Source organism: Rhinoderma darwinii, assembly GCF_050947455.1.
Source record: "Rhinoderma darwinii isolate aRhiDar2 chromosome 5 unlocalized genomic scaffold, aRhiDar2.hap1 SUPER_5_unloc_55, whole genome shotgun sequence".
Taxonomy (NCBI): domain Eukaryota; kingdom Metazoa; phylum Chordata; class Amphibia; order Anura; family Rhinodermatidae; genus Rhinoderma; species Rhinoderma darwinii.
The window spans coordinates 1,113,731-1,134,276 of NW_027461815.1; the positions used below are offsets into that span (position 1 = coordinate 1,113,731).

Sequence of the window (20,546 nt, forward strand, 5' to 3'; positions counted from 1 at the left end):
TCTCTAGTGAATGGATAGGCTGCATTCTCAGTGATGTCATCTCTGCTCTCTAGTGAATGGGTAGGCAGCATTCTCAGCGATGTCACCGCTGCTCTCTAGTGAATGGATAGGCTGCATTGTAAGTAATGTCACCTCTGCTCTCTAGTGAATGGATAGGCTGTATTCTCAGTGATGTCACTGCTGTGCTCTAGTGAATGGATGGGCTGCATTCTCAGTGATGCCACCTCTCCTCTCTAGTGAATGCATATGCTGTATTCTCAGTGAGGTCACCGTTGCTCTCTAGTGAATGGGTAGGCTGCATTCTTAGTGATGTCACTGCTCTCTAGTGAATGGGTAGGCTGCATTCTCAGTGATGTCACCTCTGCTCCCTAGTGAATGGATAGGCTGCATTCTCAGTGATGTCACCACAGCTCTCTAGTGAATGCATAGGCTGCATCCTCCGTGATGTCACTGCTCTCAAGTGAGTGGGTAGGCTGCATTCTCAGTGATGTCAATGCTCTCTAGTGAATGGATAGGCTGCATTCTCAGTGAGGTCACCTCTGCTCTCTAGTGAGTGGGTAGGCTGCATTCTCAGTGATGTCAATGCTCTCTAGTGAATGCATAGGCTGTATTCTCAGTGAGGTCACTGTTGCTCTCTAGTGAATGGGTAGGCTGCATTCTCAGTGATGTCACTGCTCTCTAGTGAAAGGGTAGGTTGCATTCTCAGTGAGGTCACCTCTGCTCTCTAATGAATGGGTAGGCTGCATTCTCAGTGATGTCACCTCTGCTCTTTAGTGATGGATAGGCTGCATTCTCAGTGATGTCACTGCTCTCTAGTGAATGGATAGGCTGCATTCTCAGTGATGTCACCTCTGCTCTCTAGTGAATGGATAGGCTGCATTTTCTATGATGTCACCGCTGCTCTCTAGTGAAAGGATAGGCTGCATTCTCAGTGAGGTCACTGCTCTCTATTGGATGGATAGGCTGCATTCTCAGTGAGGTCACTGCTCTCTATTGGATGGATAGGCTGCATTCTCAGTGATGTCACTGCTCTCTAGTGGATGGATAGGCTGCATTCTCAGTGAAGTCACTGCTCTGTAGTGGAACGATAGGCTGCATTCTCAGTGATGTCACTGCACTCTAGTGGATGGTTAGGCTGCATTCTCAGTGATGTCACCGCTACTCTAGTGAATTGGTAGGCTGCATTCTTAGTGAGGTCACCGCTACTCTCTAGTGAATGGATAGGCTGCATTCTCAGTGATGTCACCGCTACTCTCTAGTGAATGGATAGGCTGCATTCTCAGTGATGTCACCGCTACTCTAGTAAATGGATAGGCTGCATTCTCAGTGACGTACACGTTGCTCTCTAGTGAATGGATAGGCTGCATTCTCAGTGAAGTCACTGCTCTGTAGTGGATCGATAGGCTGCATTCTCAGTAATGTCACTGCTGCTCTCTAGTGAATTGATAGGCTGCGTTCTCAGTGATGTCACCTGTGCTCTCTAGTGGATGGATAGGCTGCATTCTTAGTGATGTCACTGCTCTCTAGTGAATGGGTAGGCTGCATTCTCAGTGATGTCACCGCTGCTCTCTAGTGAATGGGTAGGCTGCATTCTCAGTGATGTCACCACTGCTCTCTAGTGAATGGGTAGGCTGCATTCTCAGTGATGTCACCACTGCTCTCTAGTGAATAGGTAGGCTGCATTCTTAGTGATGTCACGGCTCTCTAGTGAATGGATAGGCTGCATTCTCAGTGATGTCACCGCTGCTCTCTAGTGAATAGATAGGCGGCATTCTCAGTGATGGCACTGCTCTCTAGTGAATGGGTAGGCTGCATTCTCAGTGATGTCACTGCTACGCTCTAGTGAATGGATAGGCTGCATTCTCAGTGATGTCACCGCTGCTCTCTAGTGAATGGGTAGGCTGCATTCTCAGTGATGTCACCACTGCTCTCTAGTGAATAGGTAGGCTGCATTCTTAGTGATGTCACTGCTCTCTAGTGAATGGGTAGGCTGCATTCTCAGTGATGTCACCGCTACGCTCTAGTGAATGGATAGGCTGCATTCTCAGTGAGGTCACTGCTCTCTAATGAATGGATAGGCTGCATTCTCAGTGATGTCACCGCTGCTCTCTAGTGAATGGGTAGGCTGCATTCTCAGTGATGTCACCTCTGCTCTCTAGTGAATGGATTGGCTGCATTTTCTATGATGTCACCGTTGCTCTAGTGAATGGATAGGCTGCGTTCTCAGTGATGTCACCTGTGCTCTCTAGTGGATGGATAGGCTGCATTCTCAGTGATGTCACTGCTGCTCTCTAGTGAATGGATAGGCTGCGTTCTCAGTGATGTCACCTGTGCTCTCTACTGGATGGATAGGCTGCATCCTCAGTGATGTCACCGTTGCTCTCTAGTGAATGGATAGGCTGCATTCTGAGTGATGTCACCACTCCTCTCTAGTGAATAGATAGGCTGCATTCTCAGTGAGGTCACTGCTCTCTAATGAATGGATAGACTGCATTCTCAGGGATGTCACCGCTACGCTCTAGTAAATGGATAGGCTGCATTCTCGGTGAGGTCACTGCTCTCTAGTGAATGGATAGACTGCATTCTCAGGGATGTCACCGCTACGCTCTAGTAAATGGATAGGCTGCATTCTCAGGGATGTCACCTCTGCTCTCTAGTGAATGGATAGGCGGCATTCTCAGTGATGTCACTGCTCTCTAGTGAATGGATAGGCTGCATTCTCAGTGATGTCACTGCTCTCTAGTGAATGGATAGGCTGCATTCTCAGTGATGTCACTGCTGCTCTCTAGTGAATGGATAGGCTGCATTCTCAGTGATGTCACCGCTACTCTAGTGAATGGATAGGCTGCATTCTCCGTGATGTCACCGCTACTCTAGTGAATGGATAGGCTGCATTCTCCGTGATGTCACCGCTACTCTAGTGAATGGATAGACTGCATCCTCAGTGATGTCACCGTTGCTCTCTAGTGAATGGATAGGCTGCATTCTCAGTGATGTCACCGCTGCTCTCTAGTGAATGGATAGGCTGCATTCTGTGATGCCACCGCTCCTCTCTAGTGAATGGGTAGGCTGCATTCTCAGTGATGTCACTGCTGCTCTCTAGTGAATGGAAAGGCTGCGTTCTCAGTGATGTCACCTGTGCTCTCTAGTGGATGGATAGGCTGCATTCTCAGTGATGTCACCGCTGCTCTCTAGTGAATGGATGGGCTGCTTTCTCAGTGATGCCACCGCTCCCCACTAGTGAATGCATAGGCTGCATCCTCAGTGATGTCACCGTTGCTCTCTAGTGAATGGAAAGGCTGCATTCTCAGTGATGTCACCGCTACTCTCTAGTGAATGGGTAGGCTGCATTCTCCGTGATGTCACCACTCTCTAGTGAATGGGTAGGCTGCGTTCTCAGGGATGTCACCTCTGCTCTCTAGTGAATGGATAGGCTGCATTCTCAGGGATGTCACCTCTGCTCTCTAGTGAATGGATAGGCTGCATTCTCAGTGATGTCACTGCTCTCTAGTGAATGGATAGGCTGCATTCTCAGTGAGGTCACTGCTCTCTAGTGAATGGATAGGCTGCATTCTCAGTGATGTCACCTCTGTTCTCTAGTGAATGGATAGGCTGCATTTTCTATGATGTCACCGCTGCTCTCTAGTGAAAGGATAGGCTGCATTCTCAGTGATGTCACTGCTCTCTATTGGATGGATAGGCTGCATTCTCAGTGATGTCACTGCTCTCTAGTGGATGGATAGGCTGCATTCTCAGTGATGTCACTGCTCTCTAGTGGATGGTTAGGCTGCATTCTCAGTGATGTCACCGCTACTCTCTAGTGAATTGGTAGGCTGCATTCTTAGTGAGGTCACCGCTACTCTCTAGTGAATGGATAGGCTGCATTCTCAGTGATGTCACCGCTACTCTCTAGTGAATGGATAGGCTGCATTCTCAGTGATGTCACCGCTACTCTCTAGTAAATGGATAGGCTGCATTCTCAGTGACGTCAACGTTGCTCTCTAGTGAATGGATAGGCTGCATTCTCAGTGAAGTCACTGCTCTGTAGTGGATCGATAGGCTGCATTCTCAGTAATGTCACTGCTGCTCTCTAGTGAATTGATAGGCTGCGTTCTCAGTGATGTCACCTGTGCTCTCTAGTGAATGGGTTGGCTGCATTCTCAGTGATGTCACCACTGCTCTCTAGTGAATAGGTAGGCTGCATTCTTAGTGATGTCACTACTCTCTAGTGAATGGGTAGGCTGCATTCTCAGTGATGTCACTGCTCTCTAGTGACTGGATAGGCTGCATTCTCAGTGATGTCACCGCTACGCTCTAGTGAATGGATAGGCTGCATTCTCAGTGAGGTCACTGCTGTCTAATGAATAGATAGGCGGCATTCTCAGTGATGTCACTGCTCTCTAGTGACTGGATAGGCTGCATTCTCAGTGATGTCACTGCTCTCTAGTGAATGGATAGGCTGCATTCTCAGTGATGTCACTGCTGCTCTCTAGTGAATGGATAGGCTGCGTTCTAAGTGATGTCACCGCTGATCTCTAGTGAATGGATGGGCTGCTTTCTCAGTGATGCCACCGCTCCTCTCTAGTGAATGCATAGGCTGCATCCTCAGTGATGTCACCGTAGCTCTCTAGTGAATGGATAGGCTGCATTCTGAGTGATGTCACCGCTCCTCTCTAGTGAATAGATAGGCTGCATTCTCAGTGAGGTCACTGCTCTCTAATGAATGGATAGACTGCATTCTCAGGGATGTCACCGCTGCTCTCTAGTGAATGGATAGGCTGCATTCTCAGTGAGGTCACTGCTCTCTAATGAATGGATAGACTGCATTCTCAGGGATGTCACCGCTGCTCTCTAGTGAATGGATAGGCTGCATTCTCAGTGATGTCACTGCTCTCTAGTGAATGGGTAGGCTGCATTCTCAGTGATGTCACTGCTCTCTAGTGAATGGATAGGCTGCATTCTCAGTGATGTCACGGCTCTCTAGTGAATGGATAGACTGCATTCTCAGTGATGTCACTGCTCTCTAGTGAATGGATAGGCTGCATTCTCAGTGATGTCACCGCTACTCTCTAGTGAATGGGTAGTCTGCATTCTTAGTGAGGTCACCGCTACTCTCTAGTGAATGGATAGGCTGCATTCTCAGTGATGTCACCGCTACTCTCTAGTGAATGGATAGGCTGCATTCTCAGTGATGTCACTGCTGCTCTCTAGTGAATGGATAGGCTGCGTTCTTAGTGATGTCACTGCTCTCTAGTGAATGGGTAGGCTGAATTCTCAGTGATGTCACCGCTGCTCTCTAGTGAATGAATAGGCTGAATTCTCAGTGATGTCACCGCTACGCTCTAGTGAATGGATAGGCTGCATTCTCAGTGATGTCACCGCTGCTCTCTAGTGAATGGGTAGGCTGCATTCTCAGTGATGTCACCACTGCTCTCTAGTGAATAGGTAGGCTGCATTCTTAGTGATGTCACTGCTCTCTAGTGAATGGGTAGGCTGCATTCTCAGTGATGTCACCGCTACGCTCTAGTGAATGGATAGGCTGCATTCTCAGTGAGGTCACCGCTGCTCTCTAGTGAATGGATGGGCTGCTTTCTGAGTGATGCCACCGCTCCTCTCTAGTGAATGCATAGGCTGCATCCTCAGTGATGTCACCGCTGCTCTCTAGTGAATGGATAGGCTGCATTCTGTGATGCCACCGCTCCTCTCTAGTGAATGCATAGGCTGCATCCTCAGTGATGTCACCGTTGCGCTCTAGTGAATGTATAGGCTGCATTCTCAGTGATGTCACTGCTGCTCTCCAGTGAATGGAAAGGCTGCGTTCTCAGTGATGTCACCGCTACTCTCTAGTGGATGGATAGGCTGCATTCTCAGTGATGTCACCGCTGCTCTCTAGTGAATGGATGGGCTGCTTTCTCAGTGATGCCACCGCTCCCCACTAGTGAATGCATAGGCTGCATCCTCAGTGATGTCACCGTTGCTCTCTAGTGAATGGAAAGGCTGCATTCTCAGTGATGTCACCGCTACTCTCTAGTGAATGGGTAGGCTGCATTCTCCGTGATGTCACCACTCTCTAGTGAATGGGTAGGCTGCGTTCTCAGGGATGTCACCTCTGCTCTCTAGTGAATGGATAGGCTGCATTCTCAGGGATGTCACCTCTGCTCTCTAGTGAATGGATAGGCTGCATTCTCAGTGATGTCACTGCTCTCTAGTGAATGGATAGGCTGCATTCTCAGTGAGGTCACTGCTCTCTAGTGAATGGATAGGCTGCATTCTCAGTGAGGTCACTGCTCTCTAGTGAATGGATAGGCTGCATTCTCAGTGATGTCACCTCTGCTCTCTAGTGAATGGATAGGCTGCATTCTCAGTGATGTCACTGCTCTCTAGTGGATGGATAGGCTGCATTCTCAGTGAAGTCACTGCTCTGTAGTGGAACGATAGGCTGCAATCTCAGTGATGTCACTGCTCTCTAGTGGATGATTAGGCTGCATTCTCAGTGATGTCACCGCTACTCTCTAGTGAATGGATAGGCTGCATTCTCAGTGATGTCACCGCTACTCTCTAGTGAATGGATAGGCTGCATTCTCAGTGATGTCACCGCTACTCTCTAGTAAATGGATAGGCTGCATTCTCAGTGAAGTCACTGCTCTGTAGTGGATCGATAGGCTGCATTCTCAGTAATGTCACTGCTGCTCTCTAGTGAATGGATAGGCTGCGTTCTCAGTGATGTCACCTGTGCTCTCTAGTGGATGGATAGGCTGCATTCTTAGTGATGTCACTGCTCTCTAGTGAATGGGTAGGCTGCATTCTCAGTGACGTCACCGCTGCTCTCTAGTGAATGGGTAGGCTGCATTCTCAGTGATGTCACCACTGCTCTCTAGTGAATAGGTAGGCTGCATTCTTAGTGATGTCACTGCTCTCTAGTGAATGGGTAGGCTGCATTCTCAGTGATGTCACCGCTACGCTCTAGTGAATGGATAGGCTGCATTCTCAGTGATGTCACCGCTACGCTCTAGTGAATGGATAGGCTGCATTCTCAGTGAGGTCACTGCTGTCTAATGAATGGATAGGCTGCATTCTCAGTGATGTCACCGCTGCTCTCTAGTGAATAGATAGGCGGCATTCTCAGTGATGTCACTGCTCTCTAGTGACTGGATAGGCTGCATTCTCAGTGATGTCACTGCTGCTCTCTAGTGAATGGATAGGCTGCGTTCTCAGTGATGTCAACGCTCTCTAGTGGATGGATAGGCTGCATTCTAAGTGATGTCACCGCTCCTCTCTAGTGAATGCATAGGCTGCATCCTCAGTGATGTCACTGCTCTCTAATGAATGGATAGACTGCATTCTCAGGGATGTCACCGCTGCGCTCTAGTGAATGGATAGGCTGCATTCTCAGTGAGGTCACTGCTCTCTAATGAATGGATAGACTGCATTCTCAGGGATGTCACCGCTGCTCTCTAGTGAATGGATAGGCTGCATTCTCAGTGATGTCACTGCTCTCTAGTGAATGGGTAGGCTGCATTCTCAGTGATGTCACTGCTCTCTAGTGAATGGATAGGCTGCATTCTCAGTGATGTCACGGCTCTCTAGTGAATGGATAGACTGCATTCTCAGTGATGTCACTGCTCTCTAGTGAATGGATAGGCTGCATTCTCAGTGATGTCACCGCTACTCTCTAGTGAATTGGTAGTCTGCATTCTTAGTGAGGTCACCGCTACTCTCTAGTGAATGGATAGGCTGCATTCTCAGTGAAGTCACTGCTCTAGTGGATCGATAGGCTGCATTCTCAGTAATGTCACTGCTGCTCTCTAGTGAATGGATAGGCTGCGTTCTCAGTGATGTCACCACTGCTCTCTAGTGAATGAATAGGCTGAATTCTCAGTGATGTCACCGCTACGCTCTAGTGAATGGGTAGGCTGCATTCTCAGTGATGTCACCACTGCTCTCTAGTGAATAGGTAGGCTGCATTCTTAGTGATGTCACTGCTCTCTAGTGAATGGGTAGGCTGCATTCTCAGTGATGTCACCGCTACGCTCTAGTGAATGGGTAGGCTGCATTCTCAGTGATGTCACCACTGCTCTCTAGTGAATAGGTAGGCTGCATTCTTAGTGATGTCACTGCTCTCTAGTGAATGGGTAGGCTGCATTCTCAGTGATGTCACCGCTACGCTCTAGTGAATGGATAGGCTGCATTCTCAGTGAGGTCACTGCTCTCTAATGAATGGATAGGCTGCATTCTCAGTGATGTCACCGCTGCTCTCTAGTGAATGGGTAGGCTGCATTCTCAGTGATGTCACCTCTGCTCTCTAGTGAATGGATTGGCTGCATTTTCTATGATGTCACCGTTGCTCTAGTGAATGGATAGGCTGCGTTCTCAGTGATGTCACCTGTGCTCTCTAGTGGATGGATAGGCTGCATTCTCAGTGATGTCACTGCTGCTCTGTAGTGAATGGATAGGCTGCGTTCTCAGTGATGTCACCTGTGCTCTCTACTGGATGGATAGGCTGCATACTTAGTGATGTCACTGCTGCTCTCTAGTGAATGGATAGGCTGCGTTCTCAGTGAGGTCACTGCTCTCTAATGAATGGATAGACTGCATTCTCAGGGATGTCACCGCTACGCTCTAGTAAATGGATAGGCTGCATTCTCGGTGAGGTCACTGCTCTCTAGTGAATGGATAGACTGCACTCTCAGGGATGTCACCGCTACGCTCTAGTAAATGGATAGGCTGCATTCTCAGGGATGTCACCTCTGCTCTCTAGTGAATGGATAGGCGGCATTCTCAGTGATGTCACTGCTCTCTAGTGAATGGATAGGCTGCATTCTCAGTGATGTCACTGCTCTCTAGTGAATGGATAGGCTGCATTCTCAGTGATGTCACTGCTGCTCTCTAGTGAATGGATAGGCTGCGTTCTCAGTGATGTCACCGTTGCTCTCTAGTGAATGGATAGGCTGCATTTTCAGTGATGTCACCGCTACTCTAGTGAATGGATAGGCTGCATTCTCCGTGATGTCACCGCTACTCTAGTGAATGGATAGGCTGCATTCTCAGTGGTCACCTCTGCTCTCTAGTGAATGGATAGGCTGAATTCTAAGTGATATCACCGCTACTCTCTAGTGAATGGATAGGCTGCATTCTCAGTGATGTCATCTCTGCTCTCTAGTGAATGGGTAGGCAGCATTCTCAGCGATGTCACCGCTGCTCTCTAGTGAATGGATAGGCTGCATTGTAAGTAATGTCACCTCTGCTCTCTAGTGAATGGATAGGCTGTATTCTCAGTGATGTCACTGCTGTGCTCTAGTGAATGGATGGGCTGCATTCTCAGTGATGCCACCTCTCCTCTCTAGTGAATGCATAGGCTGTATTCTCAGTGAGGTCACCGTTGCTCTCTAGTGAATGGGTAGGCTGCATTCTTAGTGATGTCACTGCTCTCTAGTGAATGGGTAGGCTGCATTCTCAGTGATGTCACCTCTGCTCCCTAGTGAATGGATAGGCTGCATTCTCAGTGATGTCACCACAGCTCTCTAGTGAATGCATAGGCTGCATCCTCCGTGATGTCACTGCTCTCAAGTGAGTGGGTAGGCTGCATTCTCAGTGATGTCAATGCTCTCTAGTGAATGGATAGGCTGCATTCTCAGTGAGGTCACCTCTGCTCTCTAGTGAGTGGGTAGGCTGCATTCTCAGTGATGTCAATGCTCTCTAGTGAATGCATAGGCTGTATTCTCAGTGAGGTCACTGTTGCTCTCTAGTGAATGGGTAGGCTGCATTCTCAGTGATGTCACTGCTCTCTAGTGAAAGGGTAGGTTGCATTCTCAGTGAGGTCACCTCTGCTCTCTAATGAATGGGTAGGCTGCATTCTCAGTGATGTCACCTCTGCTCTCTAGTGAATGGATAGGCTGCATTCTCAGTGATGTCACCTCTGTTCTCTAGTGAATGGATAGGCTGCATTTTCTATGATGTCACCGCTGCTCTCTAGTGAAAGGATAGGCTGCATTCTCAGTGAGGTCACTGCTCTCTATTGGATGGATAGGCTGCATTCTCAGTGAGGTCACTGCTCTCTATTGGATGGATAGGCTGCATTCTCAGTGAAGTCACTGCTCTGTAGTGGAACGATAGGCTGCATTCTCAGTGATGTCACTGCACTCTAGTGGATGGTTAGGCTGCATTCTCAGTGATGTCACCGCTACTCTAGTGAATTGGTAGGCTGCATTCTTAGTGAGGTCACCGCTACTCTCTAGTGAATGGATAGGCTGCATTCTCAGTGATGTCACCGCTACTCTCTAGTGAATGGATAGGCTGCATTCTCAGTGATGTCACCGCTACTCTCTAGTAAATGGATAGGCTGCATTCTCAGTGACGTCAACGTTGCTCTCTAGTGAATGGATAGGCTGCATTCTCAGTAATGTCACTGCTGCTCTCTAGTGAATTGATAGGCTGCGTTCTCAGTGATGTCACCTGTGCTCTCTAGTGGATGGATAGGCTGCATTCTTAGTGATGTCACTGCTCTCTAGTGAATGGGTAGGCTGCATTCTCAGTGATGTCACCGCTGCTCTCTAGTGAATGGGTAGGCTGCATTCTCAGTGATGTCACCACTGCTCTCTAGTGAATAGGTAGGCTGCATTCTTAGTGATGTCACGGCTCTCTAGTGAATGGATAGGCTGCATTCTCAGTGATGTCACCGCTGCTCTCTAGTGAATAGATAGGCGGCATTCTCAGTGATGGCACTGCTCTCTAGTGACTGGATAGGCTGCATTCTCAGTGATGTCACTGCTCTCTAGTGAATGGATAGGCTGCATTCTCAGTGATGTCACTGCTACGCTCTAGTGAATGGATAGGCTGCATTCTCAGTGATGTCACCGCTGCTCTCTAGTGAATGGGTAGGCTGCATTCTCAGTGATGTCACCACTGCTCTCTAGTGAATAGGTAGGCTGCATTCTTAGTGATGTCACTGCTCTCTAGTGAATGGGTAGGCTGCATTCTCAGTGATGTCACCGCTACGCTCTAGTGAATGGATAGGCTGCATTCTCAGTGAGGTCACTGCTCTCTAATGAATGGATAGGCTGCATTCTCAGTGATGTCACCGCTGCTCTCTAGTGAATGGGTAGGCTGCATTCTCAGTGATGTCACCTCTGCTCTCTAGTGAATGGATTGGCTGCATTTTCTATGATGTCACCGTTGCTCTAGTGAATGGATAGGCTGCGTTCTCAGTGATGTCACCTGTGCTCTCTAGTGGATGGATAGGCTGCATTCTCAGTGATGTCACTGCTGCTCTCTAGTGAATGGATAGGCTGCGTTCTCAGTGATGTCACCTGTGCTCTCTACTGGATGGATAGGCTGCATCCTCAGTGATGTCACCGTTGCTCTCTAGTGAATGGATAGGCTGCATTCTGAGTGATGTCACCACTCCTCTCTAGTGAATAGATAGGCTGCATTCTCGGTGAGGTCACTGCTCTCTAGTGAATGGATAGACTGCATTCTCAGGGATGTCACCGCTACGCTCTAGTAAATGGATAGGCTGCATTCTCAGGGATGTCACCTCTGCTCTCTAGTGAATGGATAGGCGGCATTCTCAGTGATGTCACTGCTCTCTAGTGAATGGATAGGCTGCATTCTCAGTGATGTCACTGCTCTCTAGTGAATGGATAGGCTGCATTCTCAGTGATGTCACTGCTGCTCTCTAGTGAATGGATAGGCTGCATTCTCAGTGATGTCACCGCTACTCTAGTGAATGGATAGGCTGCATTCTCCGTGATGTCACCGCTACTCTAGTGAATGGATAGACTGCATCCTCAGTGATGTCACCGTTGCTCTCTAGTGAATGGATAGGCTGCATTCTCAGTGATGTCACCGCTGCTCTCTAGTGAATGGATAGGCTGCATTCTGTGATGCCACCGCTCCTCTCTAGTGAATGGGTAGGCTGCATTCTCAGTGATGTCACTGCTGCTCTCTAGTGAATGGAAAGGCTGCGTTCTCAGTGATGTCACCTGTGCTCTCTAGTGGATGGATAGGCTGCATTCTCAGTGATGTCACCGCTGCTCTCTAGTGAATGGATGGGCTGCTCTCTCAGTGATGCCACCGCTCCCCACTAGTGAATGCATAGGCTGCATCCTCAGTGATGTCACCGTTGCTCTCTAGTGAATGGAAAGGCTGCATTCTCAGTGATGTCACCGCTACTCTCTAGTGAATGGGTAGGCTGCATTCTCCGTGATGTCACCACTCTCTAGTGAATGGGTAGGCTGCGTTCTCAGGGATGTCACCTCTGCTCTCTAGTGAATGGATAGGCTGCATTCTCAGGGATGTCACCTCTGCTCTCTAGTGAATGGATAGGCTGCATTCTCAGTGATGTCACTGCTCTCTAGTGAATGGATAGGCTGCATTCTCAGTGAGGTCACTGCTCTCTAGTGAATGGATAGGCTGCATTCTCAGTGATGTCACCTCTGTTCTCTAGTGAATGGATAGGCTGCATTTTCTATGATGTCACCGCTGCTCTCTAGTGAAAGGATAGGCTGCATTCTCAGTGATGTCACTGCTCTCTATTGGATGGATAGGCTGCATTCTCAGTGATGTCACTGCTCTCTAGTGGATGGATAGGCTGCATTCTCAGTGATGTCACTGCTCTCTAGTGGATGGTTAGGCTGCATTCTCAGTGATGTCACCGCTACTCTCTAGTGAATTGGTAGGCTGCATTCTTAGTGAGGTCACCGCTACTCTCTAGTGAATGGATAGGCTGCATTCTCAGTGATGTCACCGCTACTCTCTAGTGAATGGATAGGCTGCATTCTCAGTGATGTCACCGCTACTCTCTAGTAAATGGATAGGCTGCATTCTCAGTGACGTCAACGTTGCTCTCTAGTGAATGGATAGGCTGCATTCTCAGTGAAGTCACTGCTCTGTAGTGGATCGATAGGCTGCATTCTCAGTAATGTCACTGCTGCTCTCTAGTGAATTGATAGGCTGCGTTCTCAGTGATGTCACCTGTGCTCTCTAGTGGATGGATAGGCTGCATTCTTAGTGATGTCACTGCTCTCTAGTGAATGGGTTGGCTGCATTCTCAGTGATGTCACCACTGCTCTCTAGTGAATAGGTAGGCTGCATTCTTAGTGATGTCACTGCTCTCTAGTGAATGGGTAGGCTGCATTCTCAGTGATGTCACTGCTCTCTAGTGACTGGATAGGCTGCATTCTCAGTGATGTCACCGCTACGCTCTAGTGAATGGATAGGCTGCATTCTTAGTGATGTCACTGCTCTCTAGTGACTGGATAGGCTGCATTCTCAGTGATGTCACTGCTCTCTAGTGAATGGATAGGCTGCATTCTCAGTGATGTCACTGCTGCTCTCTAGTGAATGGATAGGCTGCGTTCTAAGTGATGTCACCGCTGATCTCTAGTGAATGGATGGGCTGCTTTCTCAGTGATGCCACCGCTCCTCCCTAGTGACTGGATAGGCTGCATCCTCAGTGATGTCACCGTAGCTCTCTAGTGAATGGATAGGCTGCATTCTGAGTGATGTCACCGCTCCTCTCTAGTGAATAGATAGGCTGCATTCTCAGTGAGGTCACTGCTCTCTAATGAATGGATAGACTGCATTCTCAGGGATGTCACCGCTGCTCTCTAGTGAATGGATAGGCTGCATTCTCAGTGAGGTCACTGCTCTCTAATGAATGGATAGACTGCATTCTCAGGGATGTCACCGCTGCTCTCTAGTGAATGGATAGGCTGCATTCTCAGTGATGTCACTGCTCTCTAGTGAATGGGTAGGCTGCATTCTCAGTGATGTCACTGCTCTCTAGTGAATGGATAGGCTGCATTCTCAGTGATGTCACGGCTCTCTAGTGAATGGATAGACTGCATTCTCAGTGATGTCACTGCTCTCTAGTGAATGGATAGGCTGCATTCTCAGTGATGTCACCGCTACTCTCTAGTGAATGGGTAGTCTGCATTCTTAGTGAGGTCACCGCTACTCTCTAGTGAATGGATAGGCTGCATTCTCAGTGATGTCACCGCTACTCTCTAGTGAATGGATAGGCTGCATTCTCAGTGAAGTCACTGCTCTAGTGGATCGATAGGCTGCATTCTCAGTAATGTCACTGCTGCTCTCTAGTGAATGGATAGGCTGCGTTCTCAGTGATGTCACCACTGCTCTCTAGTGGATGGATAGGCTGCATTCTTAGTGATGTCACTGCTCTCTAGTGAATGGGTAGGGTGCATTCTTAGTGATGTCACTGCTCTCTAGTGAATGGGTAGGCTGCATTCTCAGTGATGTCACCGCTACGCTCTAGTGAATGGATAGGCTGCATTCTCAGTGAGGTCACTGCTCTCTAATGAATGGATAGGCTGCATTCTCAGTGATGTCACCGCTGCTCTCTAGTGAATGGGTAGGCTGCATTCTCAGTGATGTCACTGCTCTCTAGTGAATGGATAGACTGCATTGTAAGTGATGTCACCTCTGCTCTCTAGTGAATGGATTGGCTGCATTTTCTATGATGTCACCGTTGCTCTAGTGAATGGATAGGCTGCGTTCTCAGTGATGTCACCTGTGCTCTCTAGTGGATGGATAGGCTGCATTCTCAGTGATGTCACTGCTGCTCTCTAGTGAATGCATAGGCTGCATCCTCAGTGATGTCACCGTTGCTCTCTAGTGAATGGATAGGCTGCATTCTGAGTGATGTCACCACTCCTCTCTAGTGAATAGATAGGCTGCATTCTCAGTGAGGTCACTGCTCTCTAATGAATGGATAGACTGCATTCTCAGGGATGTCACCGCTACGCTCTAGTAAATGGATAGGCTGCATTCTCGGTGAGGTCACTGCTCTCTAATGAATGGATAGGCTGCATTCTCAGGGATGTCACCTCTGCTCTCTAGTGAATGGATAGGCGGCATTCTCAGTGATGTCACTGCTCTCTAGTGAATGGATAGGCTGCATTCTCAGTGATGTCACTGCTCTCTAGTGAATGGATAGGCTGCATTCTCAGTGATGTCACTGCTCTCTAGTGAATGGATAGGCTGCATTCTCAGTGATGTCACTGCTGCTCTCTAGTGAATGGATAGGCTGCGTTCTCAGTGATGTCACCGTTGCTCTCTAGTGAATGGATAGGCTGCATTCTCAGTGATGTCACTGCTCTCTAGAGGATGGATAGGCTGCATTTTCAGTGATGTCACCGCTGCTCTCTAGTGAATGGATAGGTTGCATTCTCAGTGATGTCACTGCTCACTAGTGGATGGATAGGCTGCATTCTCATTGATGTCACTGCTCACTAGTGGATGGATAGGCTGCATTCTCAGTGATGTCACTGCTCACTAGTGGATGGATAGGCTGCATTCTCAGTGATGTCACTGCTCACTAGTGGATGGATAGGCTGCATTCTCAGTGATGTCACTGCTCACTAGTGGATGGATAGGCTGGATACTCAGTGAGGTCACTGCTGCTCTCTAGTGAATGGATAGGCTGCATCCTCAGTGATGTCACCGTTGCTCTCTAGTGAATGGATTGGCTGCATTCTGAGTGATGTCACCACTCCTCTCTAGTGAATAGATAGGCTGCATTCTCAGTGAGGTCACTGCTCTCTAATGAATGGATAGGCTGCATTCTCAGTGAGGTCACTGCTCTCTAATGAATGGATAGACTGCATTCTCAGGGATGTCACCGCTACGCTCTAGTAAATGGATAGGCTGCATTCTCGGTGAGGTCACTGCTCTCTAATGAATGGATAGGCTGCATTCTCAGGGATGTCACCTCTGCTCTCTAGTGAATGGATAGGCGGCATTCTCAGTGATGTCACTGCTCTCTAGTGAATGGATAGGCTGCATTCTCAGTGATGTCACTGCTCTCTAGTGAATGGATAGGCTGCATTCTCAGTGATGTCACTGCTGCTCTCTAGTGAATGGATAGGCTGCGTTCTCAGTGATGTCACCGTTGCTCTCTAGTGAATGGATAGGCTGCATTTTCAGTGATGTCACCGCTGCTCTCTAGTGAATGGATAGGCTGCATTCTGTGATGCCACCGCTCCTCTCTAGTGAATGCATAGGCTGCATCCTCAGTGATGTCACCGTTGCGCTCTAGTGAATGTATAGGCTGCATTCTCAGTGATGTCACTGCTGCTCTCTAGTGAATGGAAAGGCTGCGTTCTCAGTGATGTCACCTGTGCTCTCTAGTGGATGGATAGGCTGCATTCTCAGTGATGTCACCGCTGCTCTCTAGTGAATGGATAGGCTGCATTCTCAGGGATGTCACCGCTGCTCTCTAGTGAATGGATAGGCTACATTGTAAGTGATGTCACCTCTGCTCTCTAGTGAATGGATAGGCTGCATCCTCAGTGATGTCACCGTTGCTCTCTAGTGAATGGATAGGCTGTATTCTCAGTGATGTCACTGCTCTCTAGTGAATGGATAGGCTGCATTCTCAGTGATGTCACTGCTCTCTAGTGAATGGATAGCATGCATTTTCTATGATGTCACCGCTGCTCTCTAGTCAATTCCCGTTGCTGCAAACTTTTCCGACAGTAAAATATGAAGACAAATATACAGAAAATACTGCTGCCTTATTGCCACGTCTACGACAGGACACTACAGCTGTGGGGCGCACACACCCCGGTAAGACTTAAAGGGGTGTTCCACCTTCTGACAACTGATGACCTATCCACCGGGCACATAATGCTATGTACGGAGCCGGAAGCAGTTGGCTCCGTACATTGTATAGCAGCCGTGCTGCTGAACTGCAGCTATTCTGTGGCCGGAGCCAACTGCAGGGGGGCACCGGATCCGCAGATCTGTGCGGGGCCCGGGTGTCGGACCCCAACAGATCATGTAATGCGGACCTATCCAGTGGATAGGTCATCAGTAGGTGGAAAACCCCTTTAAAGGACAGACATAATACACACGCATCACCCAAAGAACCTGGAAGAGAGGGATGTGATTGATTTGCGGAATGATTTTGTGAAAGGGTGAGGTGGGGGAGGGGTAAGAGGGCAGGGGATGGGGCACTGAGTGCCAGGCTGGGTACACACCTCTTCCTCCTCTATCCGAGCAGGTTCAATCAGAAGATTATTCACTTGATCAAACGACACACCCTGTTAGGGGGGGGGGGGGATCCGGCAGACAGAGATGAAGAGGAGGGAGACAGAAGGAGAAAGAGACAGGCATGCGGATTAGTGGAGCAAAAAACCAACACCACGAACCCTCAAAGCGTCAGCTCCACGGGCGAGAACACAGATCATTACAGCAACAGCACAAAGCAACACACAAAAACCCAGCACCAATTAAAGGGGACAACACCAACACAACGACCAAGAGTCACCCCGATCAGTGACGCCCCCTACAGGGCTGGTTATTGAAGGTGTACGTCCCCTCTAACAGTAGACAGGAAAACATGGCCGCCGTTCAGCTCGTGATCACACCTTCCAGCGGGCGGCACACAGGACGTGACAAGCTGGCAAGGGTTAAGTGGAAGAATTGCGAAGCTGCAGGAGGATTTCTGGGGTGAATGTGTGAACAAGGGTCAAAGAGGAGTCAAAAAAGCCTTAATAGCAGGCATGGGGGAGGGGTGGCGACAACGACTGGGAGGTCCAAGACATAGATCACCCCGCAGAAAAGACATGGGGAAGTCTGGGAGATGTGGGGGGGGGGGCAGGGGGCACAGGAGAGGTGCAGTCTGGGAGATGTCGGGGGTGGCACAGGAGAGGTGCAGTCTGGGAGATGTCGGGGGGTGGGGGCACAGGAGAGGTGCAGTGTGGGAGATGTCGGGGGTGGCACAGGAGAGGTGCAGTCTGGGAGGTGTCGGGGGTGGCACAGGAGAGGTGCAGTCTGGGAGGTGTCGGGGGTGGCACAGGAGAGGTGCAGTCTGGGAGGTGTCGGGGGTGGCACAGGAGAGGTGCAGTCTGGGAGGTGTCGGGGGTGGCACAGGAGAGGTGCAGTCTGGGAGATGTCGGGGGTGGCACAGGAGAGGTGCAGTCTGGGAGATGTCGGGGGTGGCACAGGAGAGGTGCAGTGTGGGAGATGTCGGGGGTGGCACAGGTGAGGTGCAGTCTGGGAGATGTCGGGGGTGGCATAGGTGAGGTGCAGTCTGGGAGATGTCGGGGGTGGCACAGGAGAGGTGCAGTGTGGGAGATGTCGGGGGTGGCACAGGAGAGGTGCAGTCTGGGAGGTGTCGGGGGTGGCACAGGTGAGGTGCAGTCTGGGAGATGTCGGGGGTGGCACAGGAGAGGTGCAGTCTGGGAGGTGTCGGGGTGGCACAGGAGAGGTGCAGTGTGGGAGATGTCGGGGGTGGCACAGGAGGTGCAGTCTGGGAGATGTCGGGGGTGGCACAGGAGAGGTGCAGTGTGGGAGATGTCGGGGGTGGCACAGGTGAGGTGCAGTGTGGGAGATGTCGGGGGTGGCACAGGAGAGGTGCAGTGTGGGAGATGTCGGGGGTGGCACAGGAGAGGTGCAGTCTGGGAGGTGTCGGGGGTGGCACAGGTGAGGTGCAGTCTGGGAGATGTCGGGGGTGGCACAGGAGAGGTGCAGTCTGGGAGATGTCGGGGGTTGCACAGGAGAGGTGCAGTGTGGGAGATGTCGGGGGTGGCACAGGAGAGGTGCAGTCTGGGAGATGTCGGGGGTGGCATAGGTGAGGTGCAGTCTGGGAGATGTCGGGGGTGGCACAGGAGAGGTGCAGTCTGGGAGATGTCGGGGGTTGCACAGGAGAGGTGCAGTGTGGGAGATGTCGGGGGTGGCATAGGTGAGGTGCAGTCTGGGAGATGTCGGGGGTGGCACAGGAGAGGTGCAGTCTGGGAGATGTCGGGGGTGGCACAGGAGAGGTGCAGTGTGGGAGATGTCGGGGGTGGCATAGGTGAGGTGCAGTCTGGGAGATGTCGGGGGTGGCACAGGAGAGGTGCAGTCTGGGAGATGTCGGGGGTGGCACAGGAGAGGTGCAGTCTGGGAGATGTCGGGGGTGGCACAGGAGAGGTGCAGTGTGGGAGATGTTCGGCAGGAGACCCGTTTTCTTTACTCCCCGACATTTCATTTCTATAGGAGCTGGAGGGGCATAAACTATAACACGACCCCCGCGGCCCGGTCAGGGCGTTCACACCCCATCACCCCTCCCCCAGGAGCGGCGCACTGCGGATGAGGGATGAGACGACTTCTGCGCACCCAAAGTGATTATTACGTAGAGATCAGGCGTTAATGCAGGTAGAGTGGCATGTAGTGTACAGGTGATGGGGGGTCCTTGTATAGCGTGTACCTTGACGTTCTGCTGGGAGCTGTGGTGCCCCTCACCCTGCGGCCAGTCCTCCTCCTCCTCCTCGGTTTGCTGCGAGACTCTGAATAAGCCTTTGCGGTCCCCGTCCTCGGGGAGGGGACTCTGTCCCTGCAGTAGGGCCACCACCGCCTCCGTGTCCGGCAGCTTCGTGATCTTGGAGTGCTTCTTATAATGAGGGGTGTCCTTGCGGATCAGACGTTTCTTCCCTGGAGACCCCCGATCTTCGTCAAAGTCGTCATCTTCATCATCGCAGTGCACTAAAGTCTCCTCAGCAAAGTGCACCGTGTGCTGGAAACAGCGGGGGAAACGGAGGAGGCGTGTTACATGGAGAAGCTCCTCCCCCTGCGTGTTATAATCAGATGTATATCGCGGTACCTCCATGTACTCCACCTCCACGTCATTCGCCGGCGTCTCGTCTTCCTCCTCTTCGAGGTCTCGTTGCTCCGGGGGCTGCTGATCCTCCGAGTAACCGGCAGAGACCGTGCTGCCGCTACGCTGAGAATCGCCGCTGTGACTGGAGACTCCGCTCAGGCGTTTATCCTGCGGCAGCAAATAAAACGTAACCGTCAATGAGAAGCCAAACCGCACACAGGCGGCCCGCAGAACAACGCGGCGCGCAGAACAGCGCAGCACGCAGAACAGCGCAGCCCGCAGAACACTCACAGGCAGCCCGCAGAACAATCACAGGCAGCATGCAGAACATCGCAGCCCGCAGAACATCGCAGCCCGCAGAACATCGCAGCCCGCAGAACATCGCAGCCCGCAGAACATCGCAGCCCGCAGAACATCGCAGCCCGCAGAACATCGCAGCCCGCAGAACATCGCAGCCCGCAGAACATCGCAGCCCGCAGAACATCGCAGCCCGCAGAACACTCACAGGCAGCACGCAGAACATCGCAGCCCGCAGAACATCGCAGCCCGCAGAACACTCACAGGCAGCCCGCAGAACATCGCAGCCCGCAGAACATCGCAGCCCGCAGAACACTCACAGGCAGCACGCAGAACATCGCAGCCCGCAAAACACTCACAGGCAGCCCGCAGAACATCGCAGCCCGCAGAACATCGCAGCCCGCAGAACACTCACAGGCAGCCCGCAAAACACTCACAGGCAGCCCGCAGAACATCGCAGCCCGCAGAACATCGCAGCCCGCAGAACACTCACAGGCAGCACGCAGAACATCGCAGCCCGCAGAGCGCTCACAGGTCTGAAGACTACGGGATGATTGGTTCAATGCTCCACCAATCTATCACTGGAGGTGACCCCGTGTAGCCCCCCCCCCCCCCACACACGTGTAGCTACACATACTAACGCCATATT

General features: G+C 50.7%; 1 protein-coding gene across 1 annotated transcript in view; it reads right to left on the reverse strand.

The window, feature by feature from the left end:
* Positions 1 to 20,546, reverse strand: part of SCRIB (scribble planar cell polarity protein) — a gene marked incomplete at its 5' end in the record, with an annotated part of 90,354 nt that overhangs the window by 61,270 nt on the left and 8,538 nt on the right. The window contains 3 exon segments of the mRNA XM_075847668.1: positions 17,001 to 17,063; positions 19,211 to 19,516; positions 19,604 to 19,768. Coding sequence (XP_075703783.1) covers positions 17,001 to 17,063; positions 19,211 to 19,516; positions 19,604 to 19,768 — 534 coding nt within the window.